General features: G+C 39.4%; 1 protein-coding gene and 1 long non-coding RNA gene across 2 annotated transcripts; both read left to right on the top strand.

Moving 5' to 3' along the window:
• Window positions 1-12,847: 12,847 nt before the first annotated feature.
• LOC130989069 (protein E6) lies at window positions 12,848-13,898 on the top strand. The gene has a single exon (XM_057913042.1). It carries the CDS (start codon window positions 12,886-12,888, stop codon window positions 13,807-13,809), a length of 924 nt encoding a protein of 307 aa, XP_057769025.1. The 5' UTR covers window positions 12,848-12,885; the 3' UTR covers window positions 13,810-13,898.
• Window positions 13,899-14,248: 350 nt separating this feature from the next.
• On the top strand, window positions 14,249-15,931 carry LOC130989068 (uncharacterized). Its single transcript, XR_009090443.1, has 3 exons — window positions 14,249-14,404; window positions 15,312-15,369; window positions 15,486-15,931. It is a non-coding gene; the product is annotated as an uncharacterized LOC130989068 (long non-coding RNA).
• The last annotated feature ends 3,170 nt before the right edge of the window (window positions 15,932-19,101 follow it).

Genomic DNA, 19,101 nt, shown 5'->3' with positions numbered 1-19,101 from the left:
GAGGATGGAAAGATGGAGAATTATCAATAAACGACAGACAAAGCCATATTATTTGATGGAAGAACGTGTGTGCCTGATAGAGAAGAGTTGAAAAATGAAATCATGAGTGAAGCTCATGACATCCCTTATACAGCACACCCAGGAGGTACGAAAATGTACCAAGACTTAAAAACGAAATTTTGGTGAAAAGGAATGAAACAAGAGATAGTGCGACTGCATGGAGTACGGATGATGATCACATCGAATCGAGATTCCAGATTTAATTCACGTTTCTGGACGAGCATGTAAAAAGAATTAGGTACTAAACTGAATTTTAGTACAGCCTTTCATCCGCAGACGGATGGACAGTCCGAAAGGACTATACAAGTATTAGAAGACGTAATTAGAATTGTTGTGCTAGATAGAGGAAGTCAATGGGAGCAAGTTTTGCCCCTGATCGAGTTTGCTTATAATAATAGTTTCAATTGACTATTATCATGGCTTCATACAAAGCCTTGTATGGACGAGAATGTAGATCCCCACTTTATTTGGGATGACGTTGGAGAACGAGGAAGTGCTTGGATCAGAAGCCATTTAAGAAATAATCGCCATTGTGCGACAGATTCAACCGAGAGTTAACGAAGCACAAGATCGCCAAAAGTCTTATGCAGACACTAGGCGAACAGAGATTCATTTTGATGTAGGAGACAAAGTCTTTCTTAAAGTTTCCCCACCCAGAGGAGTACATCGTTTTGGAGTTAGAGGCAAACTCAAACTGAGATATGTATTAGACCCTACAATATACTTGAGAAAGTAGGCCCTATTGCCTATAGACTTGCGTTGCCTCCGAGCTCCGCGAACGTTCATAATGTTTTCCATGTTTCACATTTAATTAAATACGTGTTTGATCCAAGACACGTCATTCATCAAGTAGAAGTGTCCCTAGAGCCGGACTTGAGCTACGAAGAGAGGCCCGATGATATTCTGGACCGGAAAATCCAGCAACTGAGAAACAAGTCAATTCCTTTGGAAAACATCCAATGGAGACATCATGGCAAGAGGGAGCAACATGGAAACTTGAAGAGAAGATGAAAGAGAAATATCCCGAGCTTTTTCCCGAAAGTGAATCACTCAAATTTCGGGACGAAATTTTTTTTTAAGGGGGGTAGGATGTAACACCCCGTACTTTTATGAGTAGTAGTAGTGTCGAGACACTACAGAGAGTACTGCGGTACTGAGATATGAGATTATAAATAAAATGAGATGGAGTAATGATGATAAATAGAGATATTGAGTATTAGAGTTACATTATTTTGATGAGACGAATTATTCTTCTAGATGGAGATATGAGTCTGATAGAATCAATGATGAGGATAGAGAGTGAGCAGTTTGAGAAAACGAGTTCAGATAGAGATACTGATTGAATTGAGAAAAGAGCATAATTTATTTTTCCCGATGACGGATACAGTGGTATCTGTGAGATTAATTGTCCTATGGTTAATAAGAACATCTGATTAAGAATAGAGTTGAGATAAGTGAGTGAGAAACCCTATAGAAGGGAGAGTCGATCTGAGAAATGATCTAATTGAGAGATGATTGTTGATTGCTTTAATAAGAATTGTATCCGTGTTTTACCTGAGATGGTTTGAGTGATTGTCTGCGTGACTACTTGTTATGATGATATGAGTATGATTTGTTTTGTGTTATGTTAACACGGATTATATTCGAGATTTTGGAGAACGAGATTATTTTTAAATCGGGAAATAGCATACAGCTATTATTATTTTTGCATATCAGTATTTTATGAGAAATATTTTACTGAGATATATATATATATAAATAAGTTTATGATGAGATGAGATATTCCAATAGTTTGAGCTATTGTATTTTTTTTTTCGATGAAGAACTATGAATGAAATGCATTGAGGAAATAAGGATGTATAGAGATAATGGATGAACGTTGTTAAAGTTAAAAAATCTGGCCTTGGAGTTCTGCTATGGCCTGGGAGTTTTGCTCTGGCTTGCGAGCTCTGCTCGGGAAGCGAGATCTGACCTTCCAGAGGGGAGGAGACTCCTCTGACCTTCCAGAGGAGTCGAGTCGCCAGAGGTGACGAGTCCAGCGGGGACGAGACCAGAGGTGACAAGTCCAGCGGGGACAAGTCCAGAGGTGACGAGTCCAGCAGGGACGAGGCCAGAGGGGAGCTCATTTCTCTGCCCTGCCAGAGGGGAGCTCATTCGTCTGCCCAGACAGAGGCGAGGTCAGTCCTCTGCTATGCCAGAGGCGAAGGCATTCGTCTGCCCAGACAGAGGCGAGGTCAGTCCTCTGCTATGCCAGAGGCGAAGGCATTCGTCTGCCCAGACAGAGGCGAAGTAAGTCCTCTGCTATGCCAGAGGCGAAGGCATTCGTCTGCCCAGACAGAGGTGAAGTCAATCCTCTGCTATGCCAGAAGCGAAGGCATTCGTCTGCCCAGACAGAGGGGAAGTCAGTCCTCTGCTATGCCAGAGGCGAAGCCATTCCTCTGCCCAGACAGAGGGGAAGTCATTCCTCTGCCCTGACAGAGAATGCATTCTTCTGGCGAGCATTTCTCTGCTCTGGTGCGGAACCTACTTTTGAGAGAGAGGAGTCAAAGCAAGTGGATAAACATTGTTAACGGACAAGATATTTTTATGCAAGTGGATAATTAAGCATGTGTTAATTATCCAATACTTGATGGCTAAGTAAATGGGGTTATATAAATAACACCTTTCTCTTTCATCCCCATAACAGACGTCCCTTTCCTCTCTCTCCTCTCTCTCCTCTCTCGACTGTCATTATCCAACGCCATTGATGAGCTAGTAAAAAGCTTTGTAAGCTACTTGTATCCCATAACCACCGATTAAACCAAGCTGAAAACACTCGTATATCCATAGAACAAAAGCTGGACGAAGGTTTGAGCTAGGAATCATGAAGATGGAGTTATACTTTTCTCTACACAAAACATAAGAGTAAGCTTCTAAACACATGAATCTACTTATATCTAAGCTTTATGAGCATGTATATAGATGATTAGAGTATTAAAACAACTCCTAATTCAAGTTGAAGTTCATGAAGAAAGTGAGGATTCGAGTATAAAATGAGCCTAGGAGATTGTAGTTATGATAGTTGATGGATTAAAATGATGATTAGAGATGATTGATAACGAATATGAGTTCTTGAGTTGATTTGAAGATTTGAGTGGTTATATGAGTTCTTGAGCATGCTATGATGTTAAGTGATGATTTAGATTAAAGTGATGAAATGAGTTTGGTATGAGTTTGTTGTTGAGAATTATGATGTTATATTTAAGATAGAGATGTTTTTGAGATATATGATTTTTGAATTCAAATTGGAGAAATTTCGTAGGCCTACTGACCTACTGTGATCAATGGTTTGTCGATGTCTAATAGCTTTGAAAATGTTATAGCAAGTCCCTGCATGAGTCTTGAGTACCCTGGTAAAATTTCAAGCCATTTCAACTTCGTTTGATATTTCTTTAAAATGCAAAACCTAAACTGTGCATTATTACTGAGAATTGCAGAGAACAGGGGAAAGAGTCATTTATTTCAGTAGCTTCCTATGTGATCTAGCTTTCTAACTTTTTATTGTATCAACATTATGGTGTTATCTAGATATCCACCAAAGTGGAGCCCATTTTGACAACGTTTACTATTTTTCCAAAATTGTAACTTTCGGTTGCACAAAACTGCCAGAAATGGTAGATTGTGGTAAAAATGTCATATCTCTCAAACCACTTGGAGTTTTCGACTCTACTTTTTTTTAAATGAAACTAGACTCATAGATCTTTCGTTTGGTATAATTCTCGAGTCCAGGAGATGTCGGAGTCAGAACAGTTTAAATTTTGAAGTTGAGTCAGTGTATAAACAGAGCATGTTTTGATGATGTTTGATTGTGATTGCTTATGTGCCTTATGTGATTGTGTTGCCTATGTGTTTGAATGAGATTAGACGAGCCTTATATGAGAGATAAATCGAAACTTAGAGCCATGATTTTCTTGAAACCTATCCTTGAACTAAAGGATGTGTGATGAGTGGAGAGTTTATGTAGAGATGAGTAAGGAGATAGAATATGAGATAGAGCATGAGTTAAGGTTTGAGAATTTGTCAATGAGTTTCTAATCGAGATTCATTTTATGACATGATGAACCTTCAATGATGATGATGATCCCTGAAGACACGAGCAGAGCAAGGTAGTAAGTAACTCCACTTTGACGGGAGATTTTGAGTAAGGTCTTCAGGTGGGCATTATTTTGAGTATACAGTTTAAGAGTTTTTCTAAACTGTTTTAAATAATGATGAGATGTTTTGATGTTTTGAGATTATGATGATGTTTGAGAATTATTGACTTGCCAATATTTTTTATGATGATGTTGAGCTTGTATGTTTACCCTCTACTGTTGAGATGAGACGATCGGGTCCTAGGCAGTTGATAGCTATCCTGCCAGGGCTAGTGTACACTGAGGTGACTGTGAGCCGTTGAGCGAATCGGCCGGTCACGGTGCTTGAGAAGGAGGCCTACTTCTCAGTACCTGAGTTGAGATGATGATGAGTTGTAGATGTGGTACTTACTTGCTGAGTTTTGACTGTAGTCATTTGAGTCATTTCATTCATTTATTAATGATGTTGAGTTTTAACTGCTTGCACAGGTTCCTTTAAGATATAATTCATGTGTATTGCTGAAGTGTGGCAAGTTCAATTTATAGCTCTATGAGCAGCTTTGTTTTTCGGCGATATGTCCACTGAGTATTTATGTACTCACGCCCTGCATGTATTTCTAAACGTGCAGGATAAGCGGAGGGGGAGTATGGTGCGGTGCTGGTAGGGAATGTTTCGAGTTGACGTTTTCTTTCTCTATCGTATGTCTGTTTTGTCGATAGAGTTGCGATATGAAGTTATGTTGTATTAAATCGAGCATTTTACTCACGATTATATGTCTTCATACATATAGTCGGTTCACCTTTTGTTATCACACTCTGAATATTTTGACTCAATATAAAAATCGAGCTATACTTGTTTTGCTTTTCATGTTGAGATTCCCGATATTTATCGAGTTATGACGATGTTGACGAATATACCCTTTGATGAACTATGAAGATCTTTCTTTAGCATGTTTCTTTATGAGCTTCCGCTGTTGATCTATGTATTCTTTCTATCTTCCCCCTTTCTTTTATTAGTCGTATCGATACTCAGTTCCCGCTATTACTAGTGTCGGAATCGGGCTGCGACAGAGTGGTATCAGAGCAGGTCGTCTGCTCTGAGTCTAATGCTTGATTGAGTTGAGCTTTTATTTGCTCTTATTTACGAGTTGAGTACTAGTCTAACTTGAGTTCTTAAACTGGTTTGAGAGTCAGTCGAAACAGAACCCCAGCACCCCATCTTCTCCGACTTATCGAGGTAAGAGCTTTTGATGTTTTCTTTTCCGCTTTCATGCTGAGTTTTAACTACCCACTAATGAGTTATGTGATGTTTGATGGTGGAACTATCTGAGCGTGATGAGAACCATGAGTTGAGGAATATTTGGGAGTCATTTTGAGGCTAGTATAGCCGTTGCCTCACCGTACCAAATGAGAAAGAGTATGTTGATGATTGGGGTGGAATACCAAGTAAGTTTCGTATCCACTTTTGAGAAAAACGATGTTTTTATTTTTAGGATGCAGCGTATTGTTGAAGCATCAAGGAAACGCTGGTTTAGAGAGTACGAGCCAGATGAGGACGATACGCTAGGAGAGTTTCTAAGAGCATTACCATCGACGCTGGCAGAAGGTTATTTCCTACGGAATCGATGGAGCGGAAGTTATCGACCTTCTGATTCCGCGGTTACCACCCACGTGGGGAGTTTGGGCGACAACATTAATCCCCCTATTCGTGGGCACTACGTGGTTGGGAGGAGTGAGTTATGGTGATCTCAGCGGTTTTATCGCGACGCTCAGCCATCGTTATTTTGCGTTCGGTGATCCCCCTGCACCGCCGTACGAAGTGCCCGCTGGGCCAGTCCAGGGTGGAGAGTTAGTGGTTGCACCCCCACTGCCAGATGAGCCTTCCCCGGTTGCACCACCACCCCCTAGTGAGGCGATACCGATTATATCTGAGCAGGTTGTTTCAGATTCGATAGTTTTCGAGACGTATTCACCGGTTGTGGAGCACGATCCGTTTTCGTATTTGGCGATGATCACATATCCTAGTGCCGACTTACCTTTATGGGATTTGACCCCGGTGATGGCACCCTTGCAAGTGCTACCTATCAAGTCAGCACCGCCGATTGTTTTTACAGAACCTCAGATTCAGCGGGTATCAAGGCCATCCGATTCGAGAGTTGCCCCATTGCTAGATTCCGACGTTTTGGCTTTACAGCCTTACACGCACCAGCTCCACTATCCACCTTATCGAGGCGCCCAAGAGGGAGGATCTCGACCTGCGAGGTCAGACATCGATGAGGAGGATCCGGACGAGGAGACTCCGGATATGACAGTTGGACGCGAACGAACCCAGCCTTAACGGCATCAGGTTGCAGACGACGGCATGGGTTTCTATTTTCGAGGTGCCGATTTACTATCCGATGTATGACACGGTTGGGTTACCTCCCAACAAGTGCTTAATTTAACGTCTAGAGCTCGACGATACCTCAAAAACTCATGGAGGTCGGAAACAACACTCTAACCATTGGAAAGCTTTTCTACTCTTGGGTGCCCTCTCCACCAAAACACTTCTCTTGACTCGGACATCCTCCACAAGCATTGCCCCCTTCTCATTCTTGTTCCGAAAAATCCGGAATTTCACTTTCTTCTTCTTGGGGGTATGGGTTTTCAAAGACCCCCCATCATGCTCCAAAAACAAACACATCTCAAAAGTCAGAACTTCTTTTGGTTTTGGAGTTTTTTTCTTGGCTTCATACTTGGGCAGCTCATTCTTCTCAACCTCTTCATCCTCCGAATTTGCTAGAAAACTGTCAGCCAAATTAATCACTTCATTCTGGGGAACTTTCTTTGGTGGAGGTTTCTTGAAAATCACAGTTTCCCCATAGGCTCCCAATGTCATCTTTTCATCGTTGACGCGGAAAGTCAGATCTCCCTCTTGCACGTCTATCAATGCACGGCCCGTAGCTAGAAACGGCCGCCCCAAGATCAATGGAGTATTTTTGTCCTCCGGCATGTCCAACACTACGAAATCTGCAGGAAAAATAAATTGCTCCACCTGCACTAGGACATCCTCCACAATTCCCTTGGGATATGTGATGGAACGATCTGCCATCTGCAATGCAATAGAGGTAGGCTTGATATCTCCAATCTCCAATCGGTTGAAAACAGAGATAGGCATCAAATTGATGCTTGCCCCTAAATCACAAAGAACGCGGGAGAAATTCTGCCCTCCAATCACACAAGCTATAGTAAAGCTGCCAGGATCCTTTTGCTTCAACGGTAGCTTTCTTTGTAACACAGCACTGCATTCCTCAGAAAGATTTATCGTCTCATATTTTCCCAACTTCTTCTTGTTGGAGACTGCGTCCTTGAGGAACTTGGCATAGCCTGGCATATCTCTCAAAGCATCAAGTAAAGGAATGTTGATGTGAAGCTTTGAAAACATCTCCATGAACTTGGCTAACTTTTTATCCATCTTCGGCTTTGCCAGGCTATTCGAGAAAGGTGCTACAGGCTTGTACTCTGGCCTGGGAAACGTAGGAGTAGAAATAGGCTTCTTAACAGCAGAGGTATTCGATGATACCTTAGAAGTAGGCGGCGAATCGCACACAATCGTCTCCAGGTCATCCTTCTCCATAATCTCTACATTTTTCTCCTTTCCATTCTTGCCGTCCCGCTGATCTGTACGATCTCGCTGCTCTTCATCCTCAACTGAATTATCAACCACCCGGATGGAATGACATTGCTGATTTTGCTGAGGTTGTTGATATTGGCTCTTCGGATTGAACTGAGTGTTGCTAGGAAATTGGCCTGGCTTGTTCTGCGCAGCTGCTTGGTTGGCCATCTGACCAACTTGAGTCTCCAATATCTGCACTTGCTTGGACAGTGCTGAAAAATTATTTCCAATTTGACCCACTTGAGACTCCAAATTGGTCATCCTTGTATTAACAGTTGTCTTCATGCTAGACATCTCTGTTAACATCTGCTGCATCATATCCTCCAGCGATACCTTCTTCGGCTCATTTATAACTCCTCCGCTAGATACAGAAAATCCAGGTGGAGGCTGCAAAGCATTGTTCGGATTGCCGTAAGAAAGGTTAGGATGCGGGCGTACTCCTGGCTGGAACTGTTGCTGACCCTGCTGAAATTGTTGACTTCTGCCATACATTCCTGGCTGTCCTCGCTAGAAATTCCCATAATTTCTGCCATCCACATAATTGACATTTTCCATGCCTGATGGGTCTATCACAGCTTGCTCAGGATGTCCAATATTCAACTCACCAAGTTTTGTAGTCAACTCTGCCAGCTGTGTAGCCATCGCTGTCTGTTGTGTAGCCATCGCTGCTTGTTGAGTCACCATTGTTGCAATAGGATCAGAACTTGACGCAGCTGTAACCTTCTTCAATTGAATTCGCTTAGATGGCCATTGGTAGCTCGTAGAAGCCATACTATCAATAATGTTCCATGCGTCAGAACTGCTTTTCTGAAGTAGGGAGCCACCTGCAGCTGTATCCATGTGCATCCTTGTACGCTCCCCACAGGCATTATAGAACATTATCACGAGTGTGCCCTCATCAAATCCATGGCCTGGGCACTTTCTGAGCTTCTCCTGATACCGCTCCCAAGTTTCCGCTAGCTTTTCTCCTTCGTACTGTTGAAATTGTACGATGTCCATCTTCAATTTCAATGTAAGGCCAGGCGGATGAAACTTGCGTAGGAATGCATGAGCCAAATCTTCCCACATGATATTATCTCCCAGCTGCAGCGTATGATACCACGACTTCGCCTTATCCCGCAATGAGAAGGGAAAAAGACGAAGACGGATAATGTCATCGGGGACACCATTCATCTTCACCGTGCTACACAGCTCCAGGAAATGCGCCAGGTGCACATTAGGGTCTTCGATCGCTTGTCCACCATATTGGCTCTGTTGGACCATCGTGATCAAACCCGTTTTCAGCTCAAAGTTGTTTACGTTCACTCGTGGGGGCTCCTGGTACACATACTGAGGTATGAATGCTTCATTGATGGCTGGTTGCTTCTCAGTCTCTTCAGCCTCCGATTTATCAATCAGCTTCTTCAATTGCTCTTGCAGAGTTCGCATTTGAATTTGGATTTGCTCAGGAGTAGCCATCGTTTCTGTCTCAACTTGATTGTTCTGCTTCTTAAGATTGCGCAAGGTCTTGTTGATTTCAGGGTCAAACTCAAAAAGAGGATTTCCGTGAGATCTAGTGTTCATACGCAACCTACAGAAACACACCTTTTAACAGTCAGAAAAGAAAAATAAAAGCAAATTAAACCTACAGTACTATAAAGTCCTATCGAAAATATTAAAGCAACTTCTTAACAGTCCCCGGCAACGGCGCCAAAAAGTTGATCACTATTTTTATAGCAACAAAAACTGCAACTAAACAGTGTAATTGTAGCACAGAAATAGCAAGCAGAGTATCGTATCCACAGAGACTATTATGACGAAATCACTATATCTATTTCCTAAACAGACTCTCATAGTATGCAGGTAAACGAAAGCAGGAAGGTTTAATTAACTTATACTAAAACGCAATTAACAATAATTAAAAAGACGTAGGAAAATTCGAATATTAAAAGACAACTGATCCTAGGGTAGTAAATTCATTAACTAAATCCACATAATAAATCTATTAATCCTATGTACCAGTTTAATCCAGTTATGATGAGAGATCACTTAATTAATCAATCACTCCCGCTAGAGCAGCAACGATCGTAGATTAGTAAATTATCTATCTCCGTTAGGTCTCAAGAAAATCTACTAACTCCCAATAGCTCATAAGAATAGCTCCCTATGATCCACCTATCTCCGCTAGGTCTCAAGGTTAAAATCATATCATACATTCCTGAATCCGCTAAACAGTTATCTCTGCTAGGTCTCAAACCGAATAGCTAAACATGCAAACTATTGATCAGATAATTCACAAGAAATTAAGCACCAGGAATTATGAATCATAAACAGGAAGGCACAAAGGTATTAACAAATAAATCACATAAATTCAATCAACTATTTACAAACCCTAGAATCAGCTAAAGGGAACTAGTCAGACATGCTGAAATAAAACATAAACATAATTAAGAAGAATGCAATTATAAAAACTAAATTGTATAAAAACCGAATGAAAACGATTGTAGCGGCTTGAATCTTCAGTCTTGATCCAAGCCTTTAAAACTAGAAAGCAATAAAATTCTGAAAGCTAGAAAACTGAAAAATAAAGTCTGGGAACTGAAAAAGGAACCCAAAATAGGTCAAAAGAAGACCTATTTATAGTACCAGGGTAAAATACAGAGTTTGAGCTCGAAAAGGACTTGAAAAACGCATAAAAAATGCAAAAATACGGAGACGCGGCGATCGGACGGCGCTCACCGCGCGGACGCCGCTGGCGCCGAAAACTCGGCGGGCTGCCCAGCGGTCGCCGCCCGGTCGCCGGCTCCTTCCCAAAAATCCTTCTTCGGGCGGCGGTCGCCGCCCGGTCGCCGCTGTTTCGCTGCTGCACGCGACTTTCTTGTTTTGGTCATAACTTTCTCGTCCGAACTCCGATTTATGATCCGTTTGCGCTCACGAACTTGTATCGAGAGGATCTACAACTTATATTTAAGATAAGTTTTCCAAATGTGAACTCAATAAACCTGAAATTTCCTTCAAAGTTCGAGTAAGAATCATATTTCAAAAAATAAAGCAAATTAAACATAAAACAATCATCCAACATTCAGTTTCCTATAAAATTGACATCATATGAACACTAAAACCATGGAAACATGAGTGTTATCAGGGCTTCGCTTCTCTGACATGCCAGAGTATGCACAAAAGCACAATTCTAAGCCCAAACTCTCCAAAATTTGCACTCTTCATCTCGACATCCTAAATCTCCTGCAAAGCATAAAATACACCATAAAACGCACCAATTTCCAGGAGATTTAACTTAAAATATGCAAATGCAAACCCCTAAAATTAGAACAATTAGGCATAAATCAATTACCTTTTTCAGAGATGTCATATCTCCTACTCCTTAGTAGCCGTTCTCACCAAACAAGGAACCTCGAAGATTGAAGCCTCAACAAAGTTCAAATCTATATTCAACGCATGAATTCTTGAAGACCATTTCAATCAACGGATCTATTCAAGACCTCTCCTATAAATAGAGCTCGAGGATCACTTCAATCTTCACCGATTCAACTACACAAGCTGAAACGCTGCCGAATTCGTCACTCAGTAATTTGAAGCCATTCCAAAGTTTGAATCGAAGAAGAGAAATACAAATCCAAAAATCAGTCACTACTGATTACATACATTCTCTTAGAACTTAGGCAAATTTTGTATATCCAAAGCCTAAGTATAACTGATTACAGAGAACTTGTTCTTTGTAATGTAGTTGGCAAGTTTTTGAACCTCTTTTCAACCGAACGAATCGAGAGTTTGAGTCGAGAGAAGTTCAGACCAGTGCTCTGACTCCGTGAGATCTTAGTCTTTGTGGAAAGACATAGTTTTATCTCAGTGAAGCTAAGAGTGAGAAATTCAACCCAGTGTGTTGGTACTGAAGATTGGATCTTCGGTTGTTTAGGTTTGCTGTGCACCCGTAAGCACAAGCCCAGTGAAGTTGTCAGTGTGATCAACTGACCGTGGATGTAGGAAGTATTTTCCGAACCACGTAAAAATTCCCTTGTTATTTATCGCTTTCAGTATTTGCTTTCCTTATCTGTGCTCAAACCTTTTGATAACTGAAACTGATTAATAGCAAAGTGAAACATAAATCTTGACAACTTGTTTAAATCACAAAGGCTATTTCGAAAGAAAGTTTTTCCGATGCTAGTGTTATTAGTCTAACTGATAAATCTTCGGATAGTCAGTAAGATTCATAACACTCCTCTGTTTTACAAACTCGACTGAAGCCTAACGTGTACCGGTTAAAGTCTTTGACTTAACTGATAACTATTTACTGAAGAGTATTCAGTATCAGTCGCCAACCTAAGTTTTGCTAAATCCCTTTTACTGAAAAAGGTTGTGTTAGTTCGTTTTTGATTTAAAATAGCCTATAGGTGTATTCCCCCCCCCCATACACATATTCGAGACCCTCAAGGACCTAACAATAAGTTATACAATTTCATGTAATTGAATTATAGTATTGTTTGTATTGATATTATAGACTTCTAGCATAGTTATAATATAATATTCTCCTTATTTAAGTTATAGTATTGTTAATGTTGTTATATTATAGATTTGTGAAATTGTTGAGACGGAACAAATTTTGTACTTTATTTATTTTATTGCGTTTGAATTTTATTGTTGACATTATGTTTGTTAGATGTTGTTTATCAGGTAAGCAGGCTTAAAAAAATTATCAATATTATCATACCGAAATTTATCAATTTCAATATACCGTGTAAGTGCGGTATACCAAAACATGATATGGTATACCGAAACCGCAGTATATAAAAATACGGTACGGTATGCCGAAACAAAGGTATGGTAAAGGTACGAGATTTTTTCATACCGTAATTTAAGATATACTGGACTAAAAGTATACCGGAGGTAAAGGTAAGGTATAAGGTATGAACAATTTATTAAGGTATACCGTTCCGTCCCACCCCTAAATTTTATACATGAATGTATTATATATTTTTCCATTAAGTTGAAGTTAAGGTATGCACATATATTTAATTGAAAAAACCACTTCAATTACTTGTTTTTCTCTGTTTCTTAGCACCAATGGCAACACCAGCCAAGCAAATTACTTGCTTCTTTCTCATAATTTTATCTACTTGTTGCCAAACTCAAGCTAGACAGAGCAAATTCTTCTCCAAATATACTCACCTCAGCACCAACAATTATGTCACAGTACCTAGTAGTACTAATCTCAAAATAAATGTGCCCTCATCTCCAACTCCATCCTCAGCTCCCATCACAAGCCAAATCAGTGGTGTCCCGGCATCGGCGCCCACGGGGGATCCCTCCGGCTCCTCCCTGGCCCCAGCCCCTACAACCCTAGGAGACGAAGAGAGCCCGTCCCCGGCCCCCACAACTCTAGGCTCCGAATACAGCCCCACGGCAGCCCCTGTCACCCTAGGGGCCGGAGAGAACCCTGGCTCCGCCCCCACAACCCTAGGCACCGACCACAGCCCGGCCCCGGCCCCGCCCCCAGCTGAGGATGAAATACCATATTATGGCCTCTATGGCAAGAATACCAATGAGGAAGAAGAGGAGGAATTCTCCGCTGAAGATCTTGAGGAGCTGAACAACAACAGAGAAGCCAACACTTACAGCAACAACAACAACGGCTTCTTGACGTCGAACTACAAGAGCTACTACGACACCAACAATGGCTACGATTTCAACAGCAAGCAACAGGGCATGAGTGATACGAGAATAGAAGACAACAGTAAGTACTACGACACCGAGCACGAAAACTACAGCCCGAGCAGGCCTAGGTATGACAACATACCGCAGGGAATGAGTGATACGAGAATGATAGACAACGCTAAGTACAGCCCGGTCGGGATCGAGAACGACAATGAGGAGGGCTACTATTATGGTGGGAGCTACAAGAAGTCGAAATACGAGTTCGATTCGATGGAAGAGTATGAGAAACAGCAGGGATATGAAGATGTTCAGCAAGAGTTCATCAATCCTTGAACGCTTTGAGGCTGTGTTTTTTGATGATTCTAGAGAGAGAATGAAAGAAAGTAAAGAGAATGTGGTGTGAAAGCAAGCTTTACTTGCAATGGGGTTCTGTTGAATACTTCCAACTTCTTTGCCTTTGTTTGGTCTTTAGCATTGGCAATTGCCAAGTTGATGAATGGAACTTCTTGCATGGATTGCTTGCAATTAAAAAAAAATGCACATATATTTAATATTTTAAGTATATCTCTAATTTAATAATTGCTAAAATTAGTACATACAATATCTTCTTTTCTATTGAATTAGAGATTAAAGTTATATATATATATATATATATATATATATATATATATATTTCCTTAAGTGGATCGAGAAGTATCTGGTGCTTTCCACCAAATGAATTCTATTATGCTAGTTGCACAACTCCCAAAATAGAATAAATAATGAGAATTAACGTACATATTACTTACACTAGAAGGAGAACCTTTTTCTCGTCTGCAACCTCAAACTATTGAAACCCCTCCCCCAATACAGTACAACCATTTTCACTCCTTCAAGCTCAATTCCACAGAGTAATTTCAAGCAATAATTATAATAGTTTGAGAAAAAGGTGAAGTTCTTGATTTTCTATCTCTCTCTATTTCTAGCTTGAAGAAAATTTTTGTTTTGAATTTTAGGGTTTTTTCAAAAATTGGGAATTTTATGCTAGAGTTGAAATATGATCTTAATACTGAGATGCATTAAGTTTTCGATGTTCCTAAGCATGATTATGGTGGTTAATTGCATAAATTCTTACTTGATTTTAATTTTGCTCAAGCTAGTGTAAATCCTAAGTTTGGGTTGAGAGTTATGATTATTTCCTTGAGTAATTGAGTTCATATATGTGTTCTTGAGCTAGAATTATGTCATTTATGAATAAATTATGAGTTTGCACCACATAGTTTGTGAGATTTATTTTGTTAGTTTAGTGGAAATTGGGGCTTTTGAGTAATTAAGAAGGTTTATATGCTATTGTTTGATGGATATAGGTATATTATGATGTGATTTTATCAAATATTGAAATTAGAGCAGCCCTATTACCTCATTCTTTTGTAAGGCTCTAATGTATGGAGAGTAGAGACGTGATGAAGTTGTTTGTTCTTATGCATATTGTTGAGATTAGTGGCTTTGATAATTGAGTTTAAATTGAGATCACTGAGATTTTATTTCAAAGAAATTGAGGTGATTGATAAAGTTAGGTTATTAACTATATATACATATATATATATATATATATATATATATATATATATATATATATATATTTGTTGAGAATTGACAACTATCTTTGAACTTATTCTTTTATTTTCTTATTGAGTTTAGAGGAGTAAGTGATATTATTATATTGATGATATGATGTGAGATATTAGGAATACAAGTGAATAGTTAACATGAGTCATTGTTGTAGTATTAGAGATATACATGTATATATTTTTCCTTACTTATTTTTCTCACAAGAAGTCTTTATCTTTTTAAAGGTTCCGACTAGGAACGAACGTGACACTAGGGTACGAAGTGAATAAAGAAATATATCAGGTGGGCTTACTAACTGTTGTGTGTGTTTTAGTTGTTTGGATTCGTGTTGTTTGCCGTGGATTTCAATCGATATTACCCAAGTTTGTGGTATTTTGGTGTATGAATTGCATGGATAGAGAGTAGAAGCTCATGGAGGCCGAGAGATGATGAAAGTCGAGAATTTGAGACAAAGTTGGTGAATTTTGAAGAGAAGATTAGAGATTGAGCTTGAATTTATTATGCTAAATTTAATTTAGCCCAAAACTCTTATTTAATTAATTTTTGAGGCTTTGTTTCAGACGAAGGGCTGAAAGCCCATAGTTTGATTAGGCGGGCACTTTAGGGATGTTTAATCCCATATATATATATATATATATATATATATATATATATATATATTGTTTCCTAGAGGCTAGCCGCCACTTTTCCATATTCCGAGACATTAGATTTGAATTTAGTTGGAGTTCTTAGTCTTTAGTTTTGGGGGAGTGCAGAATTCGCAACTTTTAGTTAGAATTGGTGGAGTTAACTTTTGCATATCATCAACTTGTGGCAGACGTGCTTTTTCCTTCTATTGGTGTTGGTTTGCTTTTAATCCTAATTAATTTTATTAGTTTCGATTTTTATTATGTGTTTAATGTTTGCTTTTTATTATGAGTAACTAAATTCTTAATTCGGCGAGAATAATGAAATATTGATTTAATATCTGTGAGATCTAATTAAGCATATAATTGATTTCTATTGATTTCGATTTATTCCTTGTGTTTAAAGCCAATTCTGATTTTATTTAACTCTTAGGTTTAATTGGATTAAAGTCAATTGGTTCCTCCAATCCGTAGTTGTTGGAATAGGGTTGATTAGTGATAAAACTACCATGTTCGTAGTAGGAATAAATTGGTATACGAATTATTACTTGCGTTATTGGGTAATTTGTCTAAATCGGTTCCTTCATCTTAATGCTATTAGAATATTAAATTTAGGTCTTACGTCTCCAGCTATGTTATATTTTAATAATGGAAATAGGCAGGCCTGTCATCTCCAGCTGTCTATCGACACAGTAAGTAGAAATTGGGATACGTCTGTTGCGTTCACGGTATCCTATAACTGGTTGGTTGATAGGGATTAATTTATCTTTGCGTCGATGATCAGAAAATTGAATTAGTGTGGATTTATTCGAGCCGAGTTACCTTTCATTGATTATTTTCAAGAGTTATTTTCGTTGATTTATTTGTTTTCTTAGTTAATTAATATTTTCTCTCAATTTAAGGCGTGGTGGCTACACCAATTTAGGTCTTTAGGAATTTGATTGTGATTACCCGTTCTATGTGGTTCGACCCTGCTTGCTACTATATTATTCTAATTCTTAGCTATTGCAGGAATTATTTGGTGGTATACGACGGCCACCACTAACTCAAGAAATAAAGATGTATACTTTAATATAAAGTTTAAGTGTGTGCATTTATTTTCAAATTATTGTCTTGCCAATGTTTGAGATTTGTATGATACCATCTACATATAACAACGAATTTGGATCCTAAGCGAGTTAGGATTTGTGTACACATAGTTAACTGTTAGGTCTCGGGGGGTCTCGAATAGGTGTATGGGAGGAATACACCTATGGGCTATTTTCACAAAATCCTCAATTAGAGGGATCTCAAGATAGAGATCTAAACGAAACTTTGCACGCAAACAAAGACACCTGTTGACCGAAAACAGTTTTGACCAAACAGGGTTGGCGACTGATACTGAACGCTCTTCAGTAAGGAGTTATCAGTTAAGCTTCTGTAACTTAACTGATGCACTTAAGGGCTTCAGTCGAGTTTGCTAAAACAGAGATGATAACACTCTTCCTGACTATCAAAAGATAGATCAGTCAGACTGATATCATACGCAGCGAAAATTAAACTTAGTTTCGCAATAGCCTCGGTAGAGCACGTTGTTGGTCTTAGGTTTCTCTTTGCCATTAATTAGTATTCAGTTTATCAATTGAAACAACACAAGTAGGAATGTAAAACTGAAAGCAGTAAACAACACAGAGACTTTTACGTGGTTCGGAAAAACCCTTTCCTACATCCACGGTCGGTTGATCAGACCAACAATCCACTCCGCAAGTGCTTAACATGTGCACTGCAAACCAAATCGTGTGCTTGCCGGGTGCACACAACCGTACCACTGAAGAAAACCCTTCTTCAGTACCCACGCTTCACTCGCGTCAGATTTCTCTTGCTTAGCACAACCCGCACTAAGACTCTCAGAGACAGAAAACCCTTCTGACCTCTGAATCACTCAAAACACTCAAATCTTTCTTTTGGAAAGGAGGTTTGAACGAGTGCCAACTATACTGCAAAGAACAAGTTCTTTGTAGCAAGTTTCACCTTGGTTTCTGGGTAAACAGTGGTTTGCCTAAGGTCTAAGAGAATGTATGTAATCAGCAGTGACTGATTTTGGCTTTGAAATTCTCTTCTTCGATTCAAGCTTTGGAGAGGTTAAGCTTTAGGCTGAGTAGCAATTTCGGCAGAGCTTCAGCTTATGTCGTTGAATCGGTGAAGATTGAAGTTGATCCTCGAGCGCTATTTATAGGAGAGGTCTTGAATAGATCCGTTGGTTGAAATGGTCTTCAAGAATTCATGCGTTGAATATAGATTTGAACTTTGTTGAGGCTTCAATCTTCGAGGTTCCTTGTTTGGTGAGAACGGCTGCTAAGGAGTAGGAGATATGACATCTCTGAAAAAGCTAATCACCAAAAAGGAAGGCTCTGTAGAGAAAGGTCAATCCTTGAGATCTCTGCATTTAATGCGGCTGTACTCTGGGAGTGCGTGGCTTCCTTTTAACTATGGAGGTTCAGTTCGAGGAAGAACGTTTAACTCATACTTGACTTTAGTATCAGTTCGCTGAATCCTCGTGGCCCGCATTAAGTAATTAGTCGTCACTAATTCTTGGACTATTAAGTCAAATTTCAGTATTTGACTCTGCCTTAATTCATTACATCAGTCGGCAACTTCAGTCTCCAGTTTTCAATCCTCGGTCTTCAATCTTCAGTCTTCAGAACGCTAACTAAACTAGAAAAGAACTCTAACACTTGAGTTCGAACAATTCAAGTCTATTACAAGGAAAACCTAAGATTTTGGTATCATCAAAACAAGGATTAGGATATTTCATTAAGTTCCCAATAATTTTTCCTTTTTTGATGATGCCAAAACCATGCATCAGTTCTACGACAAGAAAAGACTGAGCAAGAACATCAAGTTACTAAATAGGGTGAATACTATTCCCCCTTAACAAGATAACCAATTAATTTGCATTCGACGGAAAAACACAACAGTTCAAAAGAACAAATGAAGACATAACTGAAGTAAATAATCAGAGCCTGGACAAAAAGATATTATCTTCGGGTTGAGATCAAAAGAAGTTCATTTCATATCATTGATAACTGATGAGAAATCAGTTGAGGTACAGAGCAGAGCATACAAAACGGAGTAAAAAGTAAAACACATGGAAACCCATGGACTCCAGCAGTCTGCTTGTTTGCGCCTTGAACTTCTTCTTTGATCTTCATCTTCGTCTTCTTCTTCTTGTTCTTTTGTTCGTTTCTTCTTCACTTGTTTTCCATTGACTCGAGGTCTTACTTATTCGTCATCCTAAAACTTCTATTGATCCATTTGCTTTACCAACTTCAGTCTTTTGAGAAGATGCAGAAAACCAACTTTGAGAAGGTGTTTCTCTGACTTTTACTTTCCCCATTTTTGGCAACAT

The sequence above is a fragment of the Salvia miltiorrhiza genome, chromosome 6, assembly GCF_028751815.1.
Source record: "Salvia miltiorrhiza cultivar Shanhuang (shh) chromosome 6, IMPLAD_Smil_shh, whole genome shotgun sequence".
NCBI lineage: Eukaryota > Viridiplantae > Streptophyta > Magnoliopsida > Lamiales > Lamiaceae > Salvia > Salvia miltiorrhiza.
This window is presented reverse-complemented; position numbering and strand designations above follow the sequence as displayed.